This window comes from Cherax quadricarinatus, chromosome 55, assembly GCF_038502225.1.
Source record: "Cherax quadricarinatus isolate ZL_2023a chromosome 55, ASM3850222v1, whole genome shotgun sequence".
In the NCBI taxonomy this organism is placed as follows: Eukaryota; Metazoa; Arthropoda; class Malacostraca; order Decapoda; family Parastacidae; genus Cherax; species Cherax quadricarinatus.
In genome coordinates this window covers 7,416,345-7,441,174 of record NC_091346.1, presented here as the reverse complement: position 1 = coordinate 7,441,174, position 24,830 = coordinate 7,416,345, and the positions used below count along the sequence as shown (strand labels likewise).

General features: G+C 43.0%; 1 protein-coding gene across 14 annotated transcripts in view; it reads right to left on the bottom strand.

Annotated features, from left to right (window-relative positions):
* The window catches only part of nwk (nervous wreck), a 563,357-nt gene that overhangs the window by 77,808 nt on the left and 460,719 nt on the right, over nucleotides 1-24,830 (bottom strand). For all 14 annotated transcript variants that reach the window (XM_070096788.1, XM_070096797.1, XM_070096793.1 and 11 more), the window contains 9 exons: nucleotides 21,687-21,815; nucleotides 21,196-21,318; nucleotides 18,489-18,677; nucleotides 17,341-17,515; nucleotides 16,077-16,180; nucleotides 11,476-11,602; nucleotides 8,758-8,897; nucleotides 1,906-2,010; nucleotides 1,026-1,214 (listed from right to left, as the gene is read on the bottom strand). In XM_070096788.1, the coding sequence (XP_069952889.1) occupies nucleotides 1,026-1,214; nucleotides 1,906-2,010; nucleotides 8,758-8,897; nucleotides 11,476-11,602; nucleotides 16,077-16,180; nucleotides 17,341-17,515; nucleotides 18,489-18,677; nucleotides 21,196-21,318; nucleotides 21,687-21,815 (1,281 nt within the window). The remainder of the gene's footprint in view (nucleotides 1-1,025; nucleotides 1,215-1,905; nucleotides 2,011-8,757; nucleotides 8,898-11,475; nucleotides 11,603-16,076; nucleotides 16,181-17,340; nucleotides 17,516-18,488; nucleotides 18,678-21,195; nucleotides 21,319-21,686; nucleotides 21,816-24,830) is intronic.

The following is a 24,830-nucleotide window of genomic DNA, read 5'->3' as shown; positions in this document are numbered from 1 at the left end:
CAATATGCATCAAAATGAACACACATGACTATTCTGCATCACAATACGTACACACATATACACAATTACATTGCATCATCACAATGCGCACACATGACAGCATCACAGTGCGCACACACGACTACTCTTCGTTATCACAATGCACGCACATGACTGCATCATCACAATGCATATACATGACTATGTCATCACAATGGGCTATGTAAACTGCAATATTAAAAACAATTACTGTGCTCGCTACAAAAATCTAGCTGTGGAGAAAGCCAGCTTGCTAAAGCTAGTGATAAAGCAAGCAAACGAATCAGTTGAACATATTATCTCTGAAACCTATTCCACATAAATTGACAAAAACTGAAAAACTACTGCTGTTAAGTAAAATTAATAAGGCTTAAAGTTATTTCGAATTAGCAAAGTGTTTTTTTATTAAAAGTACTAATCCAAGAATAAAGCAAAAATACATAAACATGTGGCTCATAAAAAATATCTTTATATAGCTGAAAAATTTTATTAATGCCTTGAGCGCTACAAAAATGAGATTTAAAATATAATTCAAACAAGCCAGGATCTGACAAACTGATATTTACATCAGTCATAAGAATAACAATTTAGACTTGACAAACTGCATTAACGTGCATCACAAGAGCTGCGAAGCACACAGTGTTTCCTCTCCTCCAACTTGTACCATCATCAGTGACAATACTGAAATCCCAAAAAGCGTTCCCCTACTTTCAGTACATTTAAACCTACACCTGGAAACAACTGAAGAAATTATAAAACCTCATTTATGTTGGGTAAACACACCATATATCTATATATCTACTCATAGTAGATATAAAACTCCAGGTTTTATAGTAAGGCTAAGTTCAAACATCAAATTTGCACATTACCTATTTTACCAAAAATATAGTCTGAGCCTAGCATAAAAACTACAGATCTTGTCAGGCTGATGTAGAGTCAATCTATGTCCCTAAACCTAGCAGCATCAGCTAATTTAAAATGCGTTCCTGAGGGTGGCAAAGACCTACCTCGAGGTTGTACTCTATTGAGGAGAAGGAGATGCCTCTCTGTGGAGCTCCGTTGGCAGTAGTGTGAGTTGTTGCCTCGCCAGCCATGCTGTCCTCAGCACCGGGCTCTGGGAAGGTGGCAAAATCAGCGTTGGCACCCTGCATCCCTCCCTCCTCCATCTCTATGTAGTTCTGGGGAATGAACCCCACCTGCGAAAGGATGGAAGCATAATACCGGGGTGCATAAGCCATGTGTATGAAGCTGGAAGATTGTTGGTTATGCACAGGTCACCTCTCGAATGCTGAACTATCTGATGATGCACAAGCCATTTTTGAAAGGCTGTAAGCTCCTGGCTATGCTCAAGCCACTTTTAGAAGACTGGAAGCTCAATAAGGATATGCAAAACCCACCTGTAGAAGCTGCAAGCTTAAAATGTATATACTGGAAGCTTATTACTGTATGCAGAAGCCATCTGCTGAAAGTGTAAGCTTAATATGGGGATGAAGCCTACCTTATTGCAACAAACTAAATTCACTTTAAACCTCATAATATACATGAAACTGAACCTTACATAACCAGAATATATGAAACTTTATGCTAACTAACCAGAGTATATGAAACTTTATGGTAACTAACCACAGTATATGAATCTTTATGGTAACTAACCACAGTATATGAAACTTTAACGTAACTAACCACAATACTATATATGAATCTAACATATATCACCTCAATGAGAAAAGTTTTTTATTATTAATTTTCTCATGTGGGTCAATCAGCGCTGCAATGCAACATAGGTAACTGTATCACACCACAGTACACTAGTACACATTTTATGCATTTACTAAACATTCTAAAAAAAAAAAACAGAGAGAGAGAGAGAGAGAGAGAGAGAGATACCTCGCCCTTGTAGTTCCTTGCCTGGACCCAACCATCCCCGTCTCCTTCACCCATCACCTCCAGTTCCTCGTTCTCCACGATGGTTAACTCGTCAGGGTTCTGAGCCTGAAATAAACAATATCTCTCAGTTTCTCTATACATATATTTACCTATTTACCTTTTTACATATTACAGTTTCCTGTGAGAAAAAACAGCGAACTTCCAAACGGATTCTTGATTTCTCACATTATCAAGGAACTGTGAAGTTCACTATTTTTTTCACATGGTTGTTCTGCATATTATATCACTTGTTTACTGTGATATTATTGCATATCACAATTTGCTCACATGTTTATTATACTTTTACTATGCTCTGAATTCACATTTGCATACACGTTTGGAATGTCTAAATGAGGGAATGTCAACTAATATTTTACAACTTTCTTGCTGTATGTAGTTGTTTACTAACTGTATGTAGTCGCTTACCTACTGTATGTAGTTGCTTATCAAATGTGTGTAGTTGCTTACCAGCTGGACGAAGATGAGACACAGGTTGCAGAGCACGTTGTTATAGGAACAATGTTTCGCTCAATGTAGAGCATTATCAATTCATGATTTGCTCTCTGCAGAGCTTTATAAAGTTACGTCTTGCTAAAGCTCTTCTGCAAGGTATCTCTTCTTCAGTATGTGCAGCTATATGTAGTTATGTCACTGTGTAGTTATGTCGCTGTGTAGCTCTATACAATAGTATTACTGTGTGGATGTATATAGCTCTAAAATTATAAGTTCCTTGGCTTCAAGTCAGGTTACAGGTGACGAGTTTAGTGTTGACGTTGTCACTCTTGAGAACGTGCGTTGTACGTTTTTTCTGCACTCCGCGATGAAGTGAAGAGGAAAGTGCTTAGTTGAAAGCTTGTGTAATGAATTCACATTCCTGTTTGCACAAAAGATTACTTCTAATTGCATATTTTAGAACATGCAGTTTCACTGAGTTCTGAACATATTGTCAACAATACCTGCAATTCTTGTCAGCAATGCCTGCATAAGTAACCTACTTGTTGGCACTTTCGTCAAACTCTGTGCAAAGGGGCAGTGCCAGTACTCACGTAATGACAGTATGAGGGTTTTCTTCAAAATAGCAGAATACCGGAGAAGAGTAAACACCGTCTGTTTAGAATTGTTAAAAGGTGCAGTAAATCTGAGCAACACTGAAGTAATTTTACCACTCATAATTAGAGATACTTACGGGATCCCTAGCGAGGATTTATACGGGATATCCCTGAATGGTTCCGCAAGAATCTTTATGAAATTTGTGTCACCTGATATCTACGAGAGGGTTGTGGATACGTATCAAGAACGGCGTCTAGTCATCAACGCTAGCCTGGAGGTGCGCCTACGGGATGTATCAGCCCATTATTCATGGGTTTGCCTTCGTAATATACCATTCGAAGCGAACGAAGTGGATGTACGACGGACGTTTGGATGCTATGGTACTATACATGCTGTACACGTAGGGGCGATGGTCCCAAGGATTTTACGCTGGTATGTTGGAGGGGTCATTTTCCCTGAAAATGACTTTGAGGCATCCTATACCCTCGCATGTGACGTTGGAGGCGTTCAGGACGCAAATTTACGTCACCTACCCAGGGCAGGTACGGACGTGCTGTCTGTGTGGTGGCCCTGGACATATGGCCGCAACATGCGAGCGACAAAAGGAGCGGCAGAGGACAGAACAACCTGAGGCTGCATCTAGTGTCGTGATGGACGAGTGTGTGCAATCCCCGAAGGAGGCCATATCGGTGGTGGATAATGTCCTGCAGGTTCCACCTGAAAATGGGAAGTGGAGTGAAGTGGTGGAGGCCGCGGAGGAGATTGTCTCAATGTTGCCGCCGGCATCAAAGGACAATCAAGTTGGTGGTGTTGAGGGTGCGACACCTCTGGTGAAAGAGGTGGTGATACCACCTTCAGTGTTGCCCAGTTTTGAGGACATTCAGAGGCTCCTCGATAGCCCGTCGCTGGTGGATTTACTGTCTATGACAGTGACTTCACCTGTGGTGGAGACTGTTATTGAGTGTAGTGTCGGTGCAGAAGGAAGGTGTGTGCCTCATAAGTCAGTGGTAGAGGCGGACGTAAAGGTGCACAGGGAAGATGGTGATGGGGACATGGATTACGAGGTGTCTTCCCATATGAGGCCCAGTGCACCCGTGGAGGATGATGCATTGACTCCGAGACAAAGGTCATGCAAGATGGCTTGGGCAGATGTGGCCAAAGGTGACAAGGGCACTCCCATGGGAAAGTTAGGTGGGAGTGGTGGGAAGTCAGCTAGGAGCACTAGTGGAAAGTCCAGGTCAGATTTGACAGCGACAGGGAAACAAAATGGTAAGACCCAGCCGTTGTCTTCAAGTGTATTACAATAAATGTTAACGGCCTCAGGACAGAGGTCAAGAGGCGATGGGTGGAGGTCTCACTACGACGTTTGGACGTTGATGTGTTCTTTATACAGGAGCACAATTTTAGGTGTGGAAGTGAGTTGCGTGTGCAAGGGTATATATGTTACGCGGGGAACTCAGACAAAATCAAAGGTGGGGTTGTGGTAAAAATAAGGGAGACCAGCCCTTTTACGTTGTTGGCGTGGGAATGGGGCGGTGGGGGACGGGTCGTGCGTGTTGTGGGAACATGGGGGCACATACAGGTAGGTTTTGTAGGTGTGTATATGCTAACGACATCCAACAGACGGGTGAAGGAGGATTTTGTGTGTGAACATTTAGTATATTTTCTAAGGGGACTACCATTAGTTTCCATGATTGCCAGAGATTAGAATTGTGTTATCAGGGAAAAGGATGTAGAGCCAAGAGGAAGGGGGTGTAATTTAGGGATTTTACGGGAGGTTCTGTGGGCGATAGGTGTTGTTGACGTGGTAGGGGGTTGAGGGTGGAATGTAGAATACACTTTTTGTCGAAGAGGGTATGCCGCGAGTTTGGACAGGGTTTATATCACTGGTCTAATACGCAGTGGGAGGGTAGACTGCGTGGATCTGGGATTCTCAGATCACCGGGGCGTGCTGGTGGCTCTTGAATGGGAAGGTGCTGTTCAGGTCTTCCCTAGTTACTGGAAATTAAATGTTAGGTTGTTGAAGGGTTTAGAACTTTAGAGGCTTTGGCAACTTTTGGGTTATGGTGGGATAGGTTGTGGGATGGAGGAAAAGGAATTGAGAATGTAGTGGATTGGTGGAATTTACAAGCGAAGTAGGTTAGGGAGGGAAGATGCATCCTACAGATACAGAAAGCAGAGGTATCTTGAGGGTCTGCTGCGAGATTGTTATGTTGTGGGAGGGAGGTATGATCATGAGGAAATAGTGTGTCTTAGGAGTCAATTACAAGATATTCAGAATGAGAACTTTCAGGCGTTGAGGGTGCGGGCAGGGACTGAGGAGGTGCTATGGGGGAATAAGCCCTCTGTCAGGGTTCTTCGAAGTTTCAGGTTGCAACAAAAGGCGATGATGGTGATGTCTTTAGTGGTCGATGATGACTGGGCAGGATACCGTAAGGGACAAATGCTCTGTACTACTGAAAGTATGAGGAGCTATGCGGATAAATGGTTTGAAAAGAAATGGATTGGTAGAGAGGGGAATCGGGAGGCGAGGGAGGCCTTACTGCATGATATGGTGGCGAACGTGAGGGACGTGGATAGAGTGGTCGTGGAGGGTTGTATAACTGAGGAGGAGGTTTCCCAGGCCATTCGGGGTTAGGCAATGGGGAAATCGCCTGGATGGGGTGGAATTCCGTGGGATTTTTATGTAGTACATTGGGACAAATTAAAACATGTTCTGGTCCGCCTATACAACGCTATGAAAGATGAAGGTAGAATGGGTGGGGAGGTGGGGCTAGGGATTGTGTTGTTGGTGCTGAAGGTGAATCTCCACAGAATTCTAGGTGAATTTAGGCCCATCATGTTGTTAGGAGTGGATTACAAAATTTTTGTAAGAATTTTGGCCAACCGTATGAAACGGGTTTTGGATAAGGTGATATGGGAACGGCAATACATGTATGGGATTCCTGGGCAGTCTATGAGGGATGGCCATCGTAGAATTAAAAGTTTTGTGGAGGAAAGTCACGGGGGTGGAGTAGTAGGGTTAGACTGGGAAAAGGCTTATGATAATGTGGATAGGGAGACTTTATTGAAGCAGGGTTTTGGGAAGGAAGTGGTGGCATGGGTGCGTATGCTATATACCGATGCGAAGGTACGGGTACAGGTGAATGGGAGAATAAGGTCCGCAACAGGCATGGGGTGGGGGCTGCGGCAAGGGTGTCTCCTCTCGCAGCTCTTGTTTGCCTGTTTGCAGGGCCTCTTTTATAGGTTAGTAAGTGGAGGAGTGGGGGAGGGGGTTTGTGGGCAGGGTGTAGAGGTGGGCATCATAGGCTATGTAGATGATACCACCATACTGGTGCGTAGTAGGGAAGGTTTGGAATTCATTAATAGGGTTATAGGTTTTTTTGGCGATGAGTCAGGTATGCGTGTTAATAGGGAGAAATCAAAATTCTTGGAGGTGGGGTCCTGGGTAGGGGGGACGTTGGGTAGGGAATATGGGTGGAAAAACTGTTGAGAGACTCAAAATATGTGGAGTATATTTTTGCAATGATGAAAGGTCTGCCCGCACAATTAATTCGTCTTTCATGGTAGATGCGGCCATTCGAAGAATGGCGGGATGGCAACTGGGTGAGGTGACGCTGCTCCAAAGGGTAATCGTCGTTAACGTCCTAGTATACAGCAAATTATGGTTTGTTACAGCAGTTAATTCTTTGATCGCAGATGATGTACTGAGGTTGCAGAGGAAAGCTTTGAATTTTATATGGGGATTCAGTCGGCATTGGTTGGGGAAGGATGTTGTCATGACAAAAGTAGCTAAGGGAGGTATGGGGTTAATACCGTTGCACAGGCGTTTAATAGGCATTTATGTACGACAGGAATATCTGGTGCAGGGTGGTGTTAGGGGGGCGAGGGTTGATGCAGTAATGAGAGAAGTTAGATGGTGGTGGGTGGGAAAGGATTTAATATTGTGTGAAGCGATGTTGCGGCATCTATTGGTAGCGCAAGAACCCAAGAGGGTGAAGGTATGTAAACTGGATAACTTTGGTCTGTCCATGGGAGAGGTTATTGGTGAGGAGGTTTTTTCCTGGTTACCAATGGAAGACCATTTGGTATTGGTTCAGGAGATTGCGTTTGCACCCTCGGGTCCGAGAAACTGGGAACCGTTTCCTCAATGGAATACTAGCGTCTAAGGCACAATTGTATGTTATGGGCCTGACTCAGGATCAGATCTGTGTACGGTGTGGGTGGCTGGAAACGGCATTCCGAGTCGTATACTTTTATGAAGGTTTAAGTAGGGTGAGAGAATAGTTTCAGGGTGTTTTACGACAGGTGGGAGGAGGGAGGTTGTCAATGCTTAGAGTATTAAGTCTAGAAGTATGGGGTTGTTCTGATGTGGTCTGACGATCGGTTTCGTACTTGGTGCTCGACTATTTGTACGTTTCATGGGAAATACGGGAGATTAGGAGTGTGACGTGCATCAGGGCGCTGGCGTGTCGTTTTTACAGAACAAAATTTAGAAATCGAGAGGTGTATGGACAATGCTGGGAGAGAGACTTTTCTTTGGGATATCGAAACCTAACGATGGAGGTATTAAAAGGGTTATGACATCTATAGTGAGTTGTTAGGTTACAAGATGGAGCGGGTGGGTTGGTCTCTGGGGGGAGGGATAAGTTATAGTGTATGAGGTGTACTAGTGAATAGGTGCACATGTGTGCGGGGGTGTGGCCTTGGGTGTGGGGGGGGTGACCTGTATGAGGTCCGGGGTATGTTTTCTGGGTGTGGTTGATGACTCGGACTGGAAGGGGGCGGGACATACAGGGACTCAGTGCTTGGTTTTATCATTTCAGCAGACCTGTGGGTATTCCACTGTCAAGTCAGCCTGTTTCAGCAAGGAGACCGGTCATATTATTAGTATATAGTGTGGCATGAGAGCTAGATACTCAAACTGGGCTATTAAGTCCGGAGAGTTTCATCATATATCTATGCTGTCATGTAGTCAAATGGAAAGTCATGTTTATGTATTAATTCATGTCCTTTGGTTGTGTGGATAGTAGTGTTAGGAGGGTATAGTGTTATTATGCTTGGACTGGATTTGTACCTGTTGACAAAACGATGTAATGTTATCATAAAAGTTGGAATTCTCAACTGTAATCGAGTTGCGTAATATTCTATGTATTGTGTCAAAAGATACGTTTATGTATGTTATTATTATATGTTTAAATAAATGATTTTAGGATACTTTTGCATGAGGAGGCCGGGAAGAGGGGTACAAAATGCAGACTGAATCCTTAACTTTTAATTGTACTTGTGTAACACTGCACTTGGCTGAGAGTATGGGTTGTAGGGATAGTCTTTTTGGTTTTAATTATGATTTTTTTAAACTGCATTTTGTGTAGTGTAAATGTTTGATGTCCTGCCACAAGTTTCATTATTACATATTGCCATATATATCTGATTATGTATCTCTGTACACTGAAGTTTTTAAATATAATATAAAAAAAAAAGACTATCTTAATGGGGTAGAATTAATTTGGCTAGAACTTCCAAAATAATGAAGGTGCCAATGTTGAGGGAGAATGCTGGTGGTATGTGGACATGTTCACACTATGGAGGATATAGTGTAGTTTACAGTAATGTAAGAATATTTACAGTAAGATGTGAATACTTACAGCAATGTGAGAATACTTACAGTAAGGTGAGAATACTAACTGGTATGAAGCAGGGTTCAGTATGCTCAGGGTGCTGCGTATTCAGTATGTAAGTGTACAAGGTGAGTATACTCACAGTGTAGTTGTACAAGACTGTACACTTGGGGTAAGCGGTCTGGTCCTCCGGCGGTCCGTTGGACATGGGTGGGAGGGGAGAGGCGGGGGCGTCACCCCAGTCCACACTGATGGGGTCCCACGAAGTTGGTTCAAGTTTTCCTGAGGGAGAGGATGAAGGGAATGAATAAATAAATTGATAGGAGTGGCATGAATGGAAAGAAGTAATGATAATATTATATAACGCTGTACCTGTGCACCACAGGGAAGCGTTCTTGGCCCCTCCCCCTTTCCTTGTATACATCAATGACCTTCCAAGTGTATCGCAACAACTATGCCTATTCTCTTTGCTGATGACATGACTCTTGTCATCTCCCACCCTAATCTAGCCTTACTCAATACTACTGTTAATGAAGAGCTCGTTAAATAGTAAACCTGGATGACTGTCAATAAACTTATACTTAAAATAGACAAACCCTTTTACATTATGTTTGGGAGTAGAGCAAGTGATGTCCAACTAAACATTATGCAACAACCTGAAATTCAATTCCCATATCCAACACATAACAAAACAAAATACTGCAGCAGGCCTGTTGGCCCATACTAGGCAGGCCCTTTGCAATTCATCCCACTAACAAAACATTTGCCCAACCCAATTTTCAATGCTACCCAAGAAATTGTCGGTATTATATACCATTCTTGCACAACCAAGAAATAAGCCCTGATATGCAAGTCCCACTCAAATCCAACCCCTCTCACTCATGCATTTATCCAACCTCTCCTCCTTATGGAGGGGGATTCCCCTTCCAAACAATAACCTCTCTTCCCTCTCTCCTCCTCCCTGTCTTCCATTCTTCAACAACAGCCTTCAATAAAGGTAACTGTCATGTTGAATGTTCATTCTTTTGTGCATGTAAATCTATCTTTAAGGTAAAAAAAAAATTGTTGTTGATACTTCTGGGTGTCAGGAACGGATTAATTGTATTTACATTATTTCTTATGGGGAAAAATTGATTCGAAAATCGTAGATTTCGATAATAGTAGCACCTCCAGGAACGGATTAATTACGAAAAACGAGGGACCCCTGTACAAGGATACAATATGAGAATGAAGAACTACATACAAAAGTGTACTAAGGTGGTAGAATTACCGACAATATGTTAGGTAAAAGGACACAGGTGCAACTAATGTGGCATTCTATTGTGACGACGTTTCACTTTCCAGGAGCTTTGTCAAGCCATTACCTCCACTAGTATTACAACTACCATGCCTCACTCAAAACCTATATATACCCTCTGTATCCATGTATTGTTTGTAATGGCTTAACAAAGCTTCTGGAGAGAGAAACATTGCCACAATAAAATGTCACATTAGTTGCACTTGTGTTCTATTACCTAACATATATACAAAAGATGAGGTAATCAGGCTCTCAGCTTTGGAGCTGGTGAAGAGCACTGTAGTCTTGAAGAATGTGTATCACAGGTTGAAAGGCTGGCGCTTATATACTGGCGTCAGGTGAGGGACGTGCAGTAGACAAAGGCATTATCACGAATAGGTATTCCCTGCCAAGTACATGTAGCAAGGTGGCAATTTGTGCTTACAAATTGCCCAAACTATTCAGGAATAAAAGAATTTAGTCAAGGATGGAAGATCCTGTAAGAGCCAAGGTTACAGCATGGAAGTCAACTGTGAACCGAAGGCCCGATCGTGAACTGAAATTTGCAACAGCAGGTACACAGAGTGCAAATGTAAAGCGCCTCTAGAGCAGGATGAGTATGTAGCATACAATATGTGAATCGAAAATGTGTGCCGTCACCACTGACAACAATGAAACCAGAAGCAGCGGATACAGAAAATGGAAGTCTGTCCAAACCTGGGGTAAAACATATACGGACAGTGTGGTAAAAAAAGAATTTATTCTAATCGAAACAGGTGACCAAATGAAACTGAGAACCTGCGAAAAGTCTCAGGTTGATACTAAAGGAAGAGCTCCTGTGTCTGTAAGAAGGAAATAAACAAGGCATCCTTCTGGGAGTAAAAAAAGGTTTAAGAGTCCATAACTAGTGTTATGGAGGTTAGACTGACAGATTGTTTTCATTTATTCATTCACGGAACCCAACAGCAAAAATACAATCATACTAATAACATATCATATATCCATACATAACTATTCAATTTACATGTTGCATGTCTATAAGACCCACCAGGCCTATTACTTCCCTAAGGTATACTGGCCTATGTGAACCATAAAATCTCTTTAGGTAGAAATCTGTTATAGCGTGCAATATAGCAGCAGCCTTGAGCTCTAATCACCCGTTCATTACCTGGGATCCCAACATGTGTTGGGTTAACACTAGGTGGGGTGGTCACTCTTCCACATTACCCTACCCAGCCACCCCACCCACCTACCCTACCCTTTTACTCTATTCTGTCACTAACCCCACACAACCCCACCCTGCCACCCCCACCAACACTATCCAACCATGTCTCTCATCCCACACCCCAACCAACGCTACCCCTCCTGCAACCCTTCTCCTCCCACACTACCCCACACTACCACCCCAAACACACTACTCTACTCCCCTGTTACACCACCAACACTACCCTATCAACACTATACCTGCCACTCCACCGACACTACCCCGCCTAGCCACTCCTCCCTCACCATCATCTCACTATAAACTCTGCACTCACTCACCTTGTCACACCACTCACACAACTACACACACTTATCACCTACCGGAATCCTGTGACTGTGTATAGTCCTCCTTCTCCGAGTCTACGGAGATGGGCTCAGCTGCCGAGGCGCTGGTGACTGTGTCTGTCTCTGCCTGGTCCCCGTCGTAGTCCGCCACACCAGCCTCCATCTGTGGGCCAGACTGCAGGTCAGGACACTGTGGCGTGACCAAACTCAAGAAATGCTTGAAACACTGAGATAGTCAGCAGGGTATAGCAACAATGGAATATTGACACTGACAAGATATGGAAAAAGACACTTTGGTACAGTTCAGGGCATTTATTAGAGAAAACATTTCGCCACTAGTGTATACACAAGCAGGAGTCTGGTAGAAAGCAGCGAGAGGGTTGTGCAAGAAAGGTATACAATACCGACAACATGAAAGTTAAGACACATGGCGAAAAGTCTACAATAAAGACAACCAAATGTTGCACATGTGTCTTAACTATAGCGAGAGGGTTGTAGAAGCTAACTGTGGTGAGATGGGTTGGGTTGGAGAAGTACCTGTCAAAAACATGTTACAGCAGTCTCTAGAATGGGAAATATTCTGTTGATCAACAATTCGGATATAGTGTAACTACCAGATTTTTGGTGGAGAATAAGACATATTTGCACACTTCAACACTCTGGTGTCATTATTGCCCAAATTATCGCCTGCACAACAGACTTCTTCAGTCGAATAAAGGCGAGTACCCAAGTGTTAAATATGTGTTTTATTATTAAAGAATATGATAGTAACGCACGAGTTGAGATGACTGAAAAAGTTTGGGGAGTTCGTTAGCAGAACGTGGGTAGGGCTGGCGTGGTTTTTACTATATCTTAAGAACATAAGAATGGAGGAACACTGCCTACCGGCTCATACTAGGCAAAACCAACTATTACCACCCACCTAATTGTCTAACCTTTTTCCAAAGCTACTTAAGAATTTTCTTTTTAAAGCTATCCAAGGTTTTGGCTTCTATGACCCTACTCAGCAGATTGTTACACTTATCGATAACTGTTTCACAACCAGTACTTTCCTACGTCCTTTTTAAATCAAAATTTATCTAATATAAATGCGTTATTTCTAGTTCATATTAATTCGACATTCTCGGTACTTTATTTGTATCGCCTTTGTTCATGCCTGCCTTCCACGTACAGGCTCCAATGATATCTCCCTCATTCTATGTCTCTCAAGAAAGTGAAGGTCCAGAATTCTTAATCTATCCTCATATAAGAAGTTCCTTATACTATCTGAATACCTTTCTGTCAATTTTCCTCATAACTCTGGTAAGACTTACGTAGAGTGATACCAATATAGTTCTTAAACTGACACCGTCACAGCTACACGCTTACAATGTTCCAATGGTAGTCTTCTCCCAGTCATTTGGTACAATGCTAACACTCTCCCAGTCATCTGGTAATAATAATAATAATAATAATAATAATAATAATAATAATAATAATAATAATAATAATAATTATTATTATTTCAACAAGTACATACATGGACAAGATATACAGTCCTAGCTGACATCAGTGACACTACTATACAGAAAGCCCCTATTATGCAGAGAATTTCTGGCAAATTAGGTTAATTTTGTTCCCAGGATGCAACATCCTGGTGAGTGTAACACACTCCCTGGTGAGTGTAACACACTCCCTGGTGAGTGTAACACACCCTGGTTAGTGTAACACACACCCTGGTGAGTGTAACACACATCCTGGTGAGTGTAACACACCCTGGTGAGTGTAACACACCATGGTGAGTGTAACACACACCCTGGTGAGTGTAACACACACCCTGGTGAGTGTAACACACACCCTGGTGAGTGTAACACACCCTGGTGAGTGTAACACACCCTGGTGAGTGTAACACTCACCCTGGTGAGTGTAACACTCACCCTGGTGAGTGTAACACATCATGATGAGCGTAACACACCATGGTGAGTGTAACACACCATGGTGAGTGTAACACACCATGGTGAGTGTAACACACCATGGTGAGTATAACACACTCTCGTGATTGTAACACACACCCTGGTGAGTGTAACACACCATGGTGAGTGTAACACACCATAGTGAGTGTAACACACCATGGTGAGTGTAACACACCATGGTGAGTGTAACACACTCTCGTGATTGTAACACACACCCTGGTGAGTGTAACACACCATGATGAGTGTAACACACCATAGTGAGTGTAACACACCATGGTGAGTGTAACACACCATGGTGAGTGTAACACACCATGGTGAGTGTAACACACCCTGGTGAGTGTAACACACCATGATGAGTGTAACACTCACCCTGGTGATTGTAACACACCCTGGTGAGTGTAACACACCATGGTGAGTGTAACACACCATGGTGAGTGTAACACACTCTCGTGATTGTAACACACACCCTGGTGAGTGTAACACACCATGATGAGTGTAACACACCCTGGTGATTGTAACACACACCCTGGTGAGTGTAACACACCATGGTGAGTGTAACACACAATAGTGAGTGTAACACACCATGGTGAGTGTAACACACCATGGTGAGTGTAACACACCATGGTGAGTGTAACACACTCTCGTGATTGTAACACACACCCTGGTGAGTGTAACACACCATGATGAGTGTAACACACCCTGGTGATTGTAACACACACCCTGGTGAGTGTAACACACCATGATGAGTGTAACACACCCTGGTGATTGTAACACACACCCTGGTGAGTGTAACACACCATGGTGAGTGTAACACACCATAGTGAGTGTAACACACCATGGTGAGTGTAACACACCATGGTGAGTATAACACACTCTCGTGATTGTAACACACACCCTGGTGAGTGTAACACACCATGATGAGTGTAACACACCCTGGTGATTGTAACACACACCCTGGTGAGTGTAACACACCCTGGTGAGTGTAACACACCATGGTGAGTGTAACACACTCTCGTGATTGTAACACACACCCTGGTGAGTGTAACACACCCTGGTGAGTGTAACACACCATGGTGAGTGTAACACACACCCTGGTGAGTGTAACACACCATGGTGAGTGTAACACACACCCTGGTGAGTGTAACACACCATGGTGAGTGTAACACACACCCTGGTGAGTGTAACACACCATGGTGAGTGTAACACACACCCTGGTGAGTGTAACACATCATGGTGAGTGTAACACACCCTGGTGATTGTAACACACACCCTTGTGAGTGTAACACACCCTGGTGAGTGTAACACACCATGGTGAGTGTAACACACACCCTGGTGAGTGTAACACACCATGGTGAGTGTAACACTCACCCTGGTGAGTGTAACACACCATGGTGAGTGTAACACTCACCATGGTGAGTGTAACACATCATGGTGAGTGTAACACACCCTGGTGATTGTAACACACACCCTGGTGAGTGTAACACACCACAGTGAGTGTAACACACCATGGTGAGTGTAACACACACCCTGGTGAGTGTAACACACCATGATGAGTGTAACACACCCTGGTGATTGTAACACACACCCTGGTGAGTGTAACACACCATGGTGAGTGTAACACACCACAGTGAGTGTAACACACCATGGTGAGTGTAACACACATCCTGGTGAGTGTGGTGAGTGTAACACACCATGGTGAGTGTAACACACACCCTAGTGAGTGTAACACACACCCTGGTGAGTGTAACACACCCTGGTGAGTGTAACACACCATGATGAGTAACACACCCTGGTGATTATAACACACACCCTGGTGAATGTAACACACCCTGGTGAGTGTAACATACCATGGTGAGTGTAACACACCCTGGTGAGTGTAACACACCATGATGAGTGTAACACACCCTGGTGATTGTAACATACACCCTGGTGAGTGTAACACCCTGGTGAGTGTAACACACCCTGGTGAATGTAACACACCATGGTGAGTTTAACACACACCCTGGTGAGTGGAACACACCATGGTGAGTGTAACACACACCCTAGTGAGTGCAACACACACCCTGGTGAATGTAACACACCCTGGCAAGTCTATCTTTAAACAGCTAACACAAGAAAGAAACACCTGTCAGTACCTCTGTTTAGCAAAGGTCGTCATTAATGCTGTCAACAGAGATCATCAACAATGCTGTCAAAGATCGTCAGTAATGATCTCAAACAAAGTTCATCTAGAATGCTCCATAACACCGGCCGTCACACTGAAGTTCACAGCAACTCAACACAGCAAGGTTCATCGCCACTATGTCACTAGTTATGTTAACTCCTATGATAGTTTTTGTTTTGCGTTTTATTCCTACTAGTAGTTTTTGTTTGTTAGTTTGATTTTTTTTGCATGTGGTGTTTATTTTTACTGCCAAGAATGTTGAATTATTTACAAGGTTCAAGTGTTGTTAATTTCATAAGCACCTGTCTACCTCGTTAGTAACAAAAAATGTGCTGACTTCAGCCTAATTGACGCGTTAAATCGTAATGACACGATTGCAAACTTGCTTGCCATAAGTTCAATCCCCAGCCGTTCAGTGATTTACTAACCCTGGTCTATGACCTGACAACCTACATGACCTTGTTGAGGACACAGGCAGCGAGGTGACCTGAGCTAAGAACCAGGAGGGGTAGTGAACTGACCTCTTCCCTGACGGAGAGCATGGAGCCAGAGCGGCTGAGGGAGGTGTCCAGGTCCACACCTAAACTGTCGCTGTCCACACTCTTCGTGTAGTCCTCCACCTCAACTGTCAAACATTGAGGACGCATTAGTCATTTCTTTATATTGTAATCCGAATAGAGAGACAATTTATGCAAGTATAAAAAAATATCCTGAAAAAAAAATAGCGAAACAAAATAATGAAGACTTTTTATCCTTTTTAACAAAATAATCTCCCTCTGTCTTCTGTTTGACCCCTGTTAGGCAGTTATATGTATCACAACCATTTACTTTAATTCAAAGTTAAGTGAATTAAGTACTACTGACGCTAGTATAGTCACTAGACACTAAACTTAACAAACTAAGGCACGATCTTCTAATATCTGAATCCTGCTGGTGATCTGAAAAATACCAGCTACATTTTATATGTTTAATTGTCTAATATAGTCTGGAAAACGCATTTTTCACTCATTATGGACACTCCTGTGTGGTTAGAGGCTTTCCTGTCTCTTGTTTTTAATACCAGTACAACAGTTGATACCTTACAAATGTCTGACTCATCACCTGTCAATACCGACTTGTTATATACAGTATGCGCAAGAGTTGGCTTGCACAGTGTCAGCGTCTTTTAGTGTTTGTGATGATCTTCCATGCAGTCCTGAAGCCTTCCATGTGTCAAGGTTCATAGGAAGTCGCTTTTCTTATGTGTTGATTCATTTGTTCTCCCTTCTGTCTCCAGTACTGACATTTGGCCTTTTTACGCAGCTGACTTTACAAAACAAGAGGTGTTATCTTGCCTTAGTCCATTTCAAAGTCTTTCCCTATCTAACATAGACTACGATGCTCATTCCTCCGCCAAGACATGACCCATGACAGTTAATTAACATCCAGGTATCAATTTACTGCTAGGTGAACAAGGGTAACAGGAGTAAGGAAACTCACCCATACGCCTCAGACTATCTGGAATTGAACCCAAGCCCCTTCAGTTATAAGCAGTGTTCTGCAGACCTACTGGAGGTCTTCTGTAAACACACTGTGAACTCTTAGCTGGAGTTCACCTTACTTTCTTGTCTTTTCCTGTAACTTTTTTCCTTTCGTTTCTCTGCCGTAATTATGAAGCAGCTTTATTTTCTTTGTTTGGCTACATAGTTTATTAAAATTTTTGTCTGCTTCCCACTTTAACTGTACTATTTTCCCAATTTCCCGGAGGGAGAAAGGGCGCAAGCGCTGGAACATGTGTAGACTTACTTCCGCCTTCCTTCATCACCTCCAGCTTGGCCTCAGCTTTAGCTTTCCTTGTCTCAGCCTTCCTGATGATGTTCCTCAGCTCGTCCAGCTTGATCTCCACGTCCGGTGGCAGGTCCGTCTCCGGACGCCCTCCCACCCCCAGCTTCTGGATCTTTTTCGACGCCTCACGAATCACCTAAAAGGAATAGTTAAGATATTTTAATAATTTGTCGAAGATCTAAGAGAATGTTTAAGCTCTAGTATTAGTTTCATTTATTGACTACGACTCCAATGAAAATAAATCATACTATTTGATTTTATCAATTTACTATAAGTTCAATACACATAATTTGTCACTAATATATGTCTACATACACACACACATACATTGTACAAATTTATTGTAATGTTTATTTCGCCGTTTTGAAACACGTAAATATATTATCTTTTCAAACAGAAAGGCTCCAATATCAAATAGCATCAGATAATTTAAAATATCTATTGTTTATGTCCTCCAATACTTGCTAAGGGATACTTCTTATATACTCAACAATAAGCAAGACTTTCAGTTCACTGGTTATGTATGTACAAGTTATATTTCCTGGGGATAACTTATGACAATATGATTACCATCAGTCCTCATCTGCTTCTAACTAGAAGACTGCTTCAGTTGTTTAATATTTTTCATACCTTGGTTTCTTGTCCACAGGGTGCCATTTCTACTCTAACAACAATCTGGTCTTGAAAACTTACAACCTAGCTTCATATTAACCTGAGGACTTCTGTCCCCACTGGAGGCAAGTGGTTTTTATGGTATGATGTGTTGCTGGAGCATGAACAAAGTAACATTTATGAAAGGATTCATGGAAAACGACGAGGCGGACATGAGTTCTGGAGGTGGGAAGTACATGCCAGCACGCTGGAGGAGGGGCGGGGATGCTGCAGTTCTGAGGGTTGTCATACCAGTCATTTCAACACACATCTGGGAAGACAGTGATTGAAGGACGGTGAAGATGTTCCTTTTCGGGTCACCCTACCTTAATGGGAGACTGCCGGTGTTTTAAGAAAAAAAGTCTGTCATCATCAGTCTTGCCTTAACTTACTACTTATCTTACCTATTTGTTCAGAGAACAGTGTCCCTACTCTTGCTGTTTTAACCTAATACCTACCTTAACTTCTTTCTGCACTGTTGCCACACACTTTTTACTTTCAGATTCCAGAATGTTTTGGGTGGTCTCGTCGTGGATGGTAATCTTGTCGATCTGGTCACTCTCGCAAGGCTCGAATTCATACTGGATGTTCTGACCCAACATAGGATAGAAGGTCAAGTAGCAGCGAAGATTGTAGCCACGAGTGACCTGAGGACAGAGAGAAGTGCAGACTGTGTCAAGCTTCTGAAGGAGGTAGGGTTCCTTTCCCATGAATATATACTGTATAAGTACTCTGATGCCCAGCCTTGCCGGGGCTGTACTTGCCCTTAACAAGGACAAGATGCCTTAGTTAACATTTGTTTCCAACAAATGATAGAGTGAAACTTAACAACGTGTAAGCACAATAAAGTTTCAGTACTGGACCACAAGTGTCAAAAATTAAATACTATATGAACAATTTAAAAAACTACTGCGTACCAGTCATAGTTTAAAGAAACACTAAAGCAACGTGCTAGAAATTTTAGTTGTAATGAATGAGAAAATTAATAAATTACGGTTCTTACATAATGGGTGTTAAATTTACATCACTGAAAGAGTTACTACACCAAAACTGCATTCTATAAAAAATATGCGGAAAATATAATAAAATATGAAGCCAAATATTATTGAGGCAAAAGTCTCTTGAATAAATATTTTAAAAGGATAATTTTTCTCTAATAATTAAAAGTGAGTGCGTAGGATTCTGGTCAGGATAACCCGGAAAATATCGCTCAGTGGGAAGCCAAGATCACACCATGACTCTAGGTTGATGGAGGCACCAGCACCAATGTGACCCCAGTATGTGTCCCTCTAGCAGTGACCCCAGTGTGCCAACCTCGACCAGCAACTGACTTCAGTGTGCAACCCGTGACCAGTAACTGACCCCCAGTGTGCCACCCTCGACCAGTAACTGACCCCCAGTGTGCCACCCTCGACCAGTAACTGACCCCCAGTGTGCAACCCGTGACCAGTAACTGACCCCCAGTGTGCCACCCTCGACCAGTAACTGACCCCAGTGTGGTCACACAAAGCGATCACAATATGGAACCCACAATCAGCAATCGTGCAAAACCCAACAATCATTAACTGCCTGTAGAACATCACTATATTCCAGCATGAAGCTGAGTCAAATAGGTGAGATACATCGACCTGCCAGCAAGTTTCCATCTCTTACTCATGAAACAAGTCGTGGGTATGACCTGGAATGTCATACCCTGACAAGAAAAGCAATATCCGCTGTATACCCAGAGCGAGTATGCTAGCAGTTTGTATTAATGTTTGTAGAATTACTGACGATATGTTAGGTAAGAGGACACAAGTGCAACTAATGTGACATTTTATTGTGGCAACGTTTCGCTCTCCAGGAGTTTTGTCAAGCCGTTACAACTGAGTTTAATCTTCTGTTGGAGGTTAGCTGAGAATATGTTCAGCAGTGTGGCGGTCAATCTAAAGACTGACCCTCATCTTCTTTGCAGTTTCAAAGGATTCCTTAGTGATGTTTGAAGGTTCTTCGGCACGTTCAGTTAAGTAAGCTTGGGTAGCTAGAGAGAAAGGGTGTCTGGAGTTGGAGAGTTGTCTAGGAGTAGACTTAGGGATCACCTCGGCCAGGTAATCTTGCAGGAAGTTATGTCTGTTGCGAAAGCTGTGAGCAAGAAGAAGGGTGTCCAAATAACGTCTGCATGAAATGTCCATTATGCTGCGGTGTCCGACAGATTGTATTAATGTTGGTAGAATTACCGCCAATATGTTAGGTAAAAGGACACAAGTGCAACTAAGGTGAAATTTTACTGTGGCAACGGCTTGACAAAGCTCCTGGAGAGCGAAACGTTGCCAAAATAAAATGCCATATTAGTTGCACTTGTGTCCTTTTACCTAACATGGTAACAGTTGTTTAGCGACTAGGTGGATCATCTGGTGGATATGTAGGAGACAATTTTCCTGTCCAAATATACACCATCACCACCTACCCCTGTGATTTTCCTTGTTTACTAGGAGACAAAGGCATGGGCACTAATTATTTCATAAAAAAAAGCCCAAGCATAGACACAATGAGGTGTTGAAAGAGTCGACCCTTTTCTGTCACAGAGATATGATATTTCTCACCACTTGGATAGATGTTTCCGAAATACCTTTGATTGTACCACAAAAGCTAACTTTAAACTGAATTAGATACTATCGTTTCTTTATTTAGATAGATAGGATGGTGCGATAACCAGTATCAGAGAAATCAAACTGTTGTGTAACAGAAAGATGAAAGTATTACAATACACATATAATACACACATAGGAAAATGTACAGATAACCCGCACAAAGGAGAGAGAAAAGCTTACGATAACGTTTCGGTTCGACTTGGACTATTTACAAAATCACATTAACACAAAAGAGTGAGGGAGCCAGTATACATAGCGAGGGGACAGGGACGGGACCAAGAGAGGAAGAAAAAGTAGTAGTGGTAATGGTATGGCTGGCATTACCACTACCAATACTTCTTTTCCTTCTTCTCTTGGTCCCGTCCCTGTCCTCCTGGCCTATATATACTGGTTCTTTAACGTCCTCATGAGTTTCATTCTCCTATGTGTGGGTTATCTGTGTATTGTTCCAGCCTTTTTATTCAAAAATATTACGAGAAGGATGATAAGTGGTAAGAGAGTGTAGGTGGCGGGGAGCAGAGGTACTGTGACTCACGGTAGTGGCTTGTTCTTTGATCTTGTTGAAGGAGGACTGGGAGGCCGAGCAGGTGAGCAGCTCTGCTCGGCTCATCAACGTCAGGTACTCTGACACTTTATCGTACATCTCACACTCCATCGTCTGAAACACCAACAACATAAGTTAGTCAAATATTTTTTATTGTGAACCCCATACCCACTCAGTGGGCGATAGCCAAAAAAAGATTAGAGATGCATAATGGGTCCAGAGACTGGGCTCCAAAATTTTAATATCAAATTTACAGTGGTAACGAACTATTTACGCAGAGAAAACTGTGCCTCTCACTACTACCTGCAAGAATCAACAGTATTAACGTAATGAACATCACACGACCATTAGACATTTTTAATATTCAATAACAAACTCATCATCAATAAGACACCACAAGACAGAATATTTTTTTACAGGACCTGATGGCCAAGAGTAATTTACGCAAGTGAGTCAGGAAGAGCGGAGGCTGCAAGACTTACCCGGAGGAATCTCTCGAAGTCGATCTCGTAGTATCGTCTCTGGTGAGCGTTGGCCGCCGCCAGACTGATGATGTAGTCGTTACGGGCTCCAGCAGACTTCTCGTCACACACATCCCGTTTCGCTGAGAACTGTAACACACACACCAGTTTCTGCTCAGATGAGGTTCTCTTGGACTCTTGGTGCTAAACTTCTGCTAGTTTACACAGGCTAGTTTCTCTGGGTTAAAAAGGCTAATTATCCATTAGGTCATTCAGGTTTACGTATCATTAGGTTACATACGCTATAACTATGTTAACCATAGTCAAGTTCACCTAGGTTACACATGCTAAGACAATGATTTTTCAACCTTTTTTCAGTGATGGTACCAGCCTCAAGTCTCGGATCTTATTCTGTGGCAACCATAGTCAATTTTCTATTACAACTGCTTCCCAAGAAAACTTGTCTTAATAATAATAATAAAACATACAAATACCCGGAGAGGGTTTGAGGGGGTTAACATCCCCACGGCCCGGTCTGAGACCAGGCCTCCTGGTGGATCAGGGTCTGATCAACCAGGCTGTTACTGCTGTCCACACGCAAACCACACGCCATTTGCTGGACCAGCAAATGGCTCCCGGAGTTCAGCCCCGCCAAGTGCAAAGTTATGAAGATTGGAGAAGGGCAAAGAAGATCGCAGACAGAATAGTCTAGGGATGGGCAAAGGCTACAAACCTCACTCAGGGAAAAGGATCTTGGGGTGAGTATAACACCGAACACATCTCCTGAGGAGCACATCAACCAGATAAGTGCTGCGGCATACTGGCAACTAGCAAGCCAAAGAATAGCATTCCGACATCTCAGTAAGGAGTCATTCAGGACACTGTACGCCGTACACATCAGGCCCATATTGGAGTATGGAGCACCAGTTTGGAACCCACACCTGGCCAAGCACGTCAAGAAATTAGATAAAGTGCAGAGGTTTGCAACGAGACTAGTCCTGGAGCTAAAGGGCATATCCTACGAGGAAGGTTAAAGAAAATCGACCTGACGACACTGGATGACAGGAGAGACAAGGAGGACATGATAACAATATATAAAATATTGATAGGAATCGACAAGGTGGACAGAGACAGGATGTTTCATTCAAATTCAAATTCAAATTCAAAGTTTATTCTCTATAAAGATTACAATGTTGAATTTACAGAATTTGGTTGTTGTGTGGTTTACATGTAGTTAAATAATGATTACAGAGTGTACCACTAGAACGCCTAGCATGGCTAGGCATTTCGGGCAGACTTAGTTTAATTCTTTATTTTAAAATATTACAAATTATGAGGTAAATTGGTATTATGGCTAAGTGACTAAATACTAGTTTGTGAGTTTAGCAATGTGAATGCTTTTGTTTTGGCACAGTACATAGTTTCAGTATTGGAGTATCATAGGATTCATTATTTTAAGATTGAGATTAATATTTCTGTTTATGGTCAAATGGGTGAGTGAGTGTAAGTGTGAACCACCAGGTGGTATTCGTGTAGTTAGTTGATGGGGTTTATCAGGGAGATAAGATGTTTTCTAATGGTAGTTTTGAAGGTGATGAATGTGTCTGCAGTTCTAGAGTTCTCAGATAGGGTGTTCCAGATTTTAGGGCCTTTGACACACATTGAATTTTTGTAAAGGTTTAGTCGGACATGGGGAATGTCGTAGAGATGTTTGTGTCTGGTGTTATGCCTGTGAGTTCTGTCACAACTATCAAGAAAGCGTTTTAGGTCAAGGTTGATATTGGAGTTTAAGGTCCTGTAGATGTAGATTGCACAGTAGTAAGTGTGGATGTACTGAACAGGGAGTAAGTTTAGATCTATGAAGAGTGGGGGGGTGTGTTGCCAGGGATGGGATTTAGTGATTATTCTTACTGCAGCTTTTTGTTGGGTTATTACTGGCTTTAGGTGGGTTGCTGCAGTTGATCCCCAAGCACAAATAGCATAGGTGAGGTATGGATAAATAAGTGAGTGGTATAGTGTGAGAAGGGCATTTTGCGGCACGTAGTATCGTATCTTTTCATAGATAGGACACAGCAACAAGGGGTCACAGTCGGAAGATGAAGACTCAGATGAGTCACAGGAATGTTAGGAAGTATTTCTTCAGTCATAGAGTGGTCAGGAAGTGGAATAGTCTGAAAAGGGAGGTGGTGGAAGCAGGATCCATACATAGATTTAAGATATGATATAGCTCACGGAGCAGGGAGGGAGTGACCTAGTAGTGACCAGTGAAGAGGCAGAGCCAGGAGCTATGAATCGACCACTGCAACCACAATTAGGTGAGTACACACAGACACACACACACAAACCTTCTGGAGTTTTATGACAAGGTAACAGAAGTAAGACACGAGAGAGAGGGGTGGGTTGATTGCATTTTCCTGGACTGCAGGAAGGCCTTTGACACAGTTCCTCACAAGAGATTAGTGCAGAAGCTGGAGGATCAGGCGCATATAACAGGGAGGGCACTGCAATGGATCAGGGAATACCTGACAGGGAGGCAACAACGAGTCATGGTACGTGAAGAGGTATCACAGTGGGCGCCTGTGACGAGCGGGGTCCCACAGGGGTCAGTTCTAGGACCAGTGCTATTTTTGATATATGCGAACGACATGATGGAAGGAATCGCCTCTGAAGTGTCCCTATTCGCAGATGATGTGAAGCTGATGAGAAGAATTAAATCGGATGAGGATAAGGCAAGGACTGCAAAGAGACCTGGACAGGCTGGACATGTGGTCCAGAAACTGGCTTCTCGAATTCAACCCTGCCAAATGCAGTCAAGAAGATTGGGGAGGGGCAAAGAAGACCGCAGACAGACTATAGGCAGGTGGACAAAGACTACAGACCTCACTCGGGGAGAAAGACCTTGGGGTGACCATAACACCGAGCACGTCACCGGAGGCACACAACCAAATAACTGCTGCAGCATACGGGCGCCTGGCAAACCTGAGAATAGCTTTCCGATACCTTAATAAGGAATCGTTCAAGACACTGTACACTGTGTAAGTTAGGCCCATACTGGAGTATGGAACCCACACCTGGTCAAGCACGTCAAGAAGTTAGAGAAAGTACAAAGGTTTGCAACAAGGCTAGTCCCAGAGCTCAGGGGAATGTCGTACGAGGAAAGGTTGA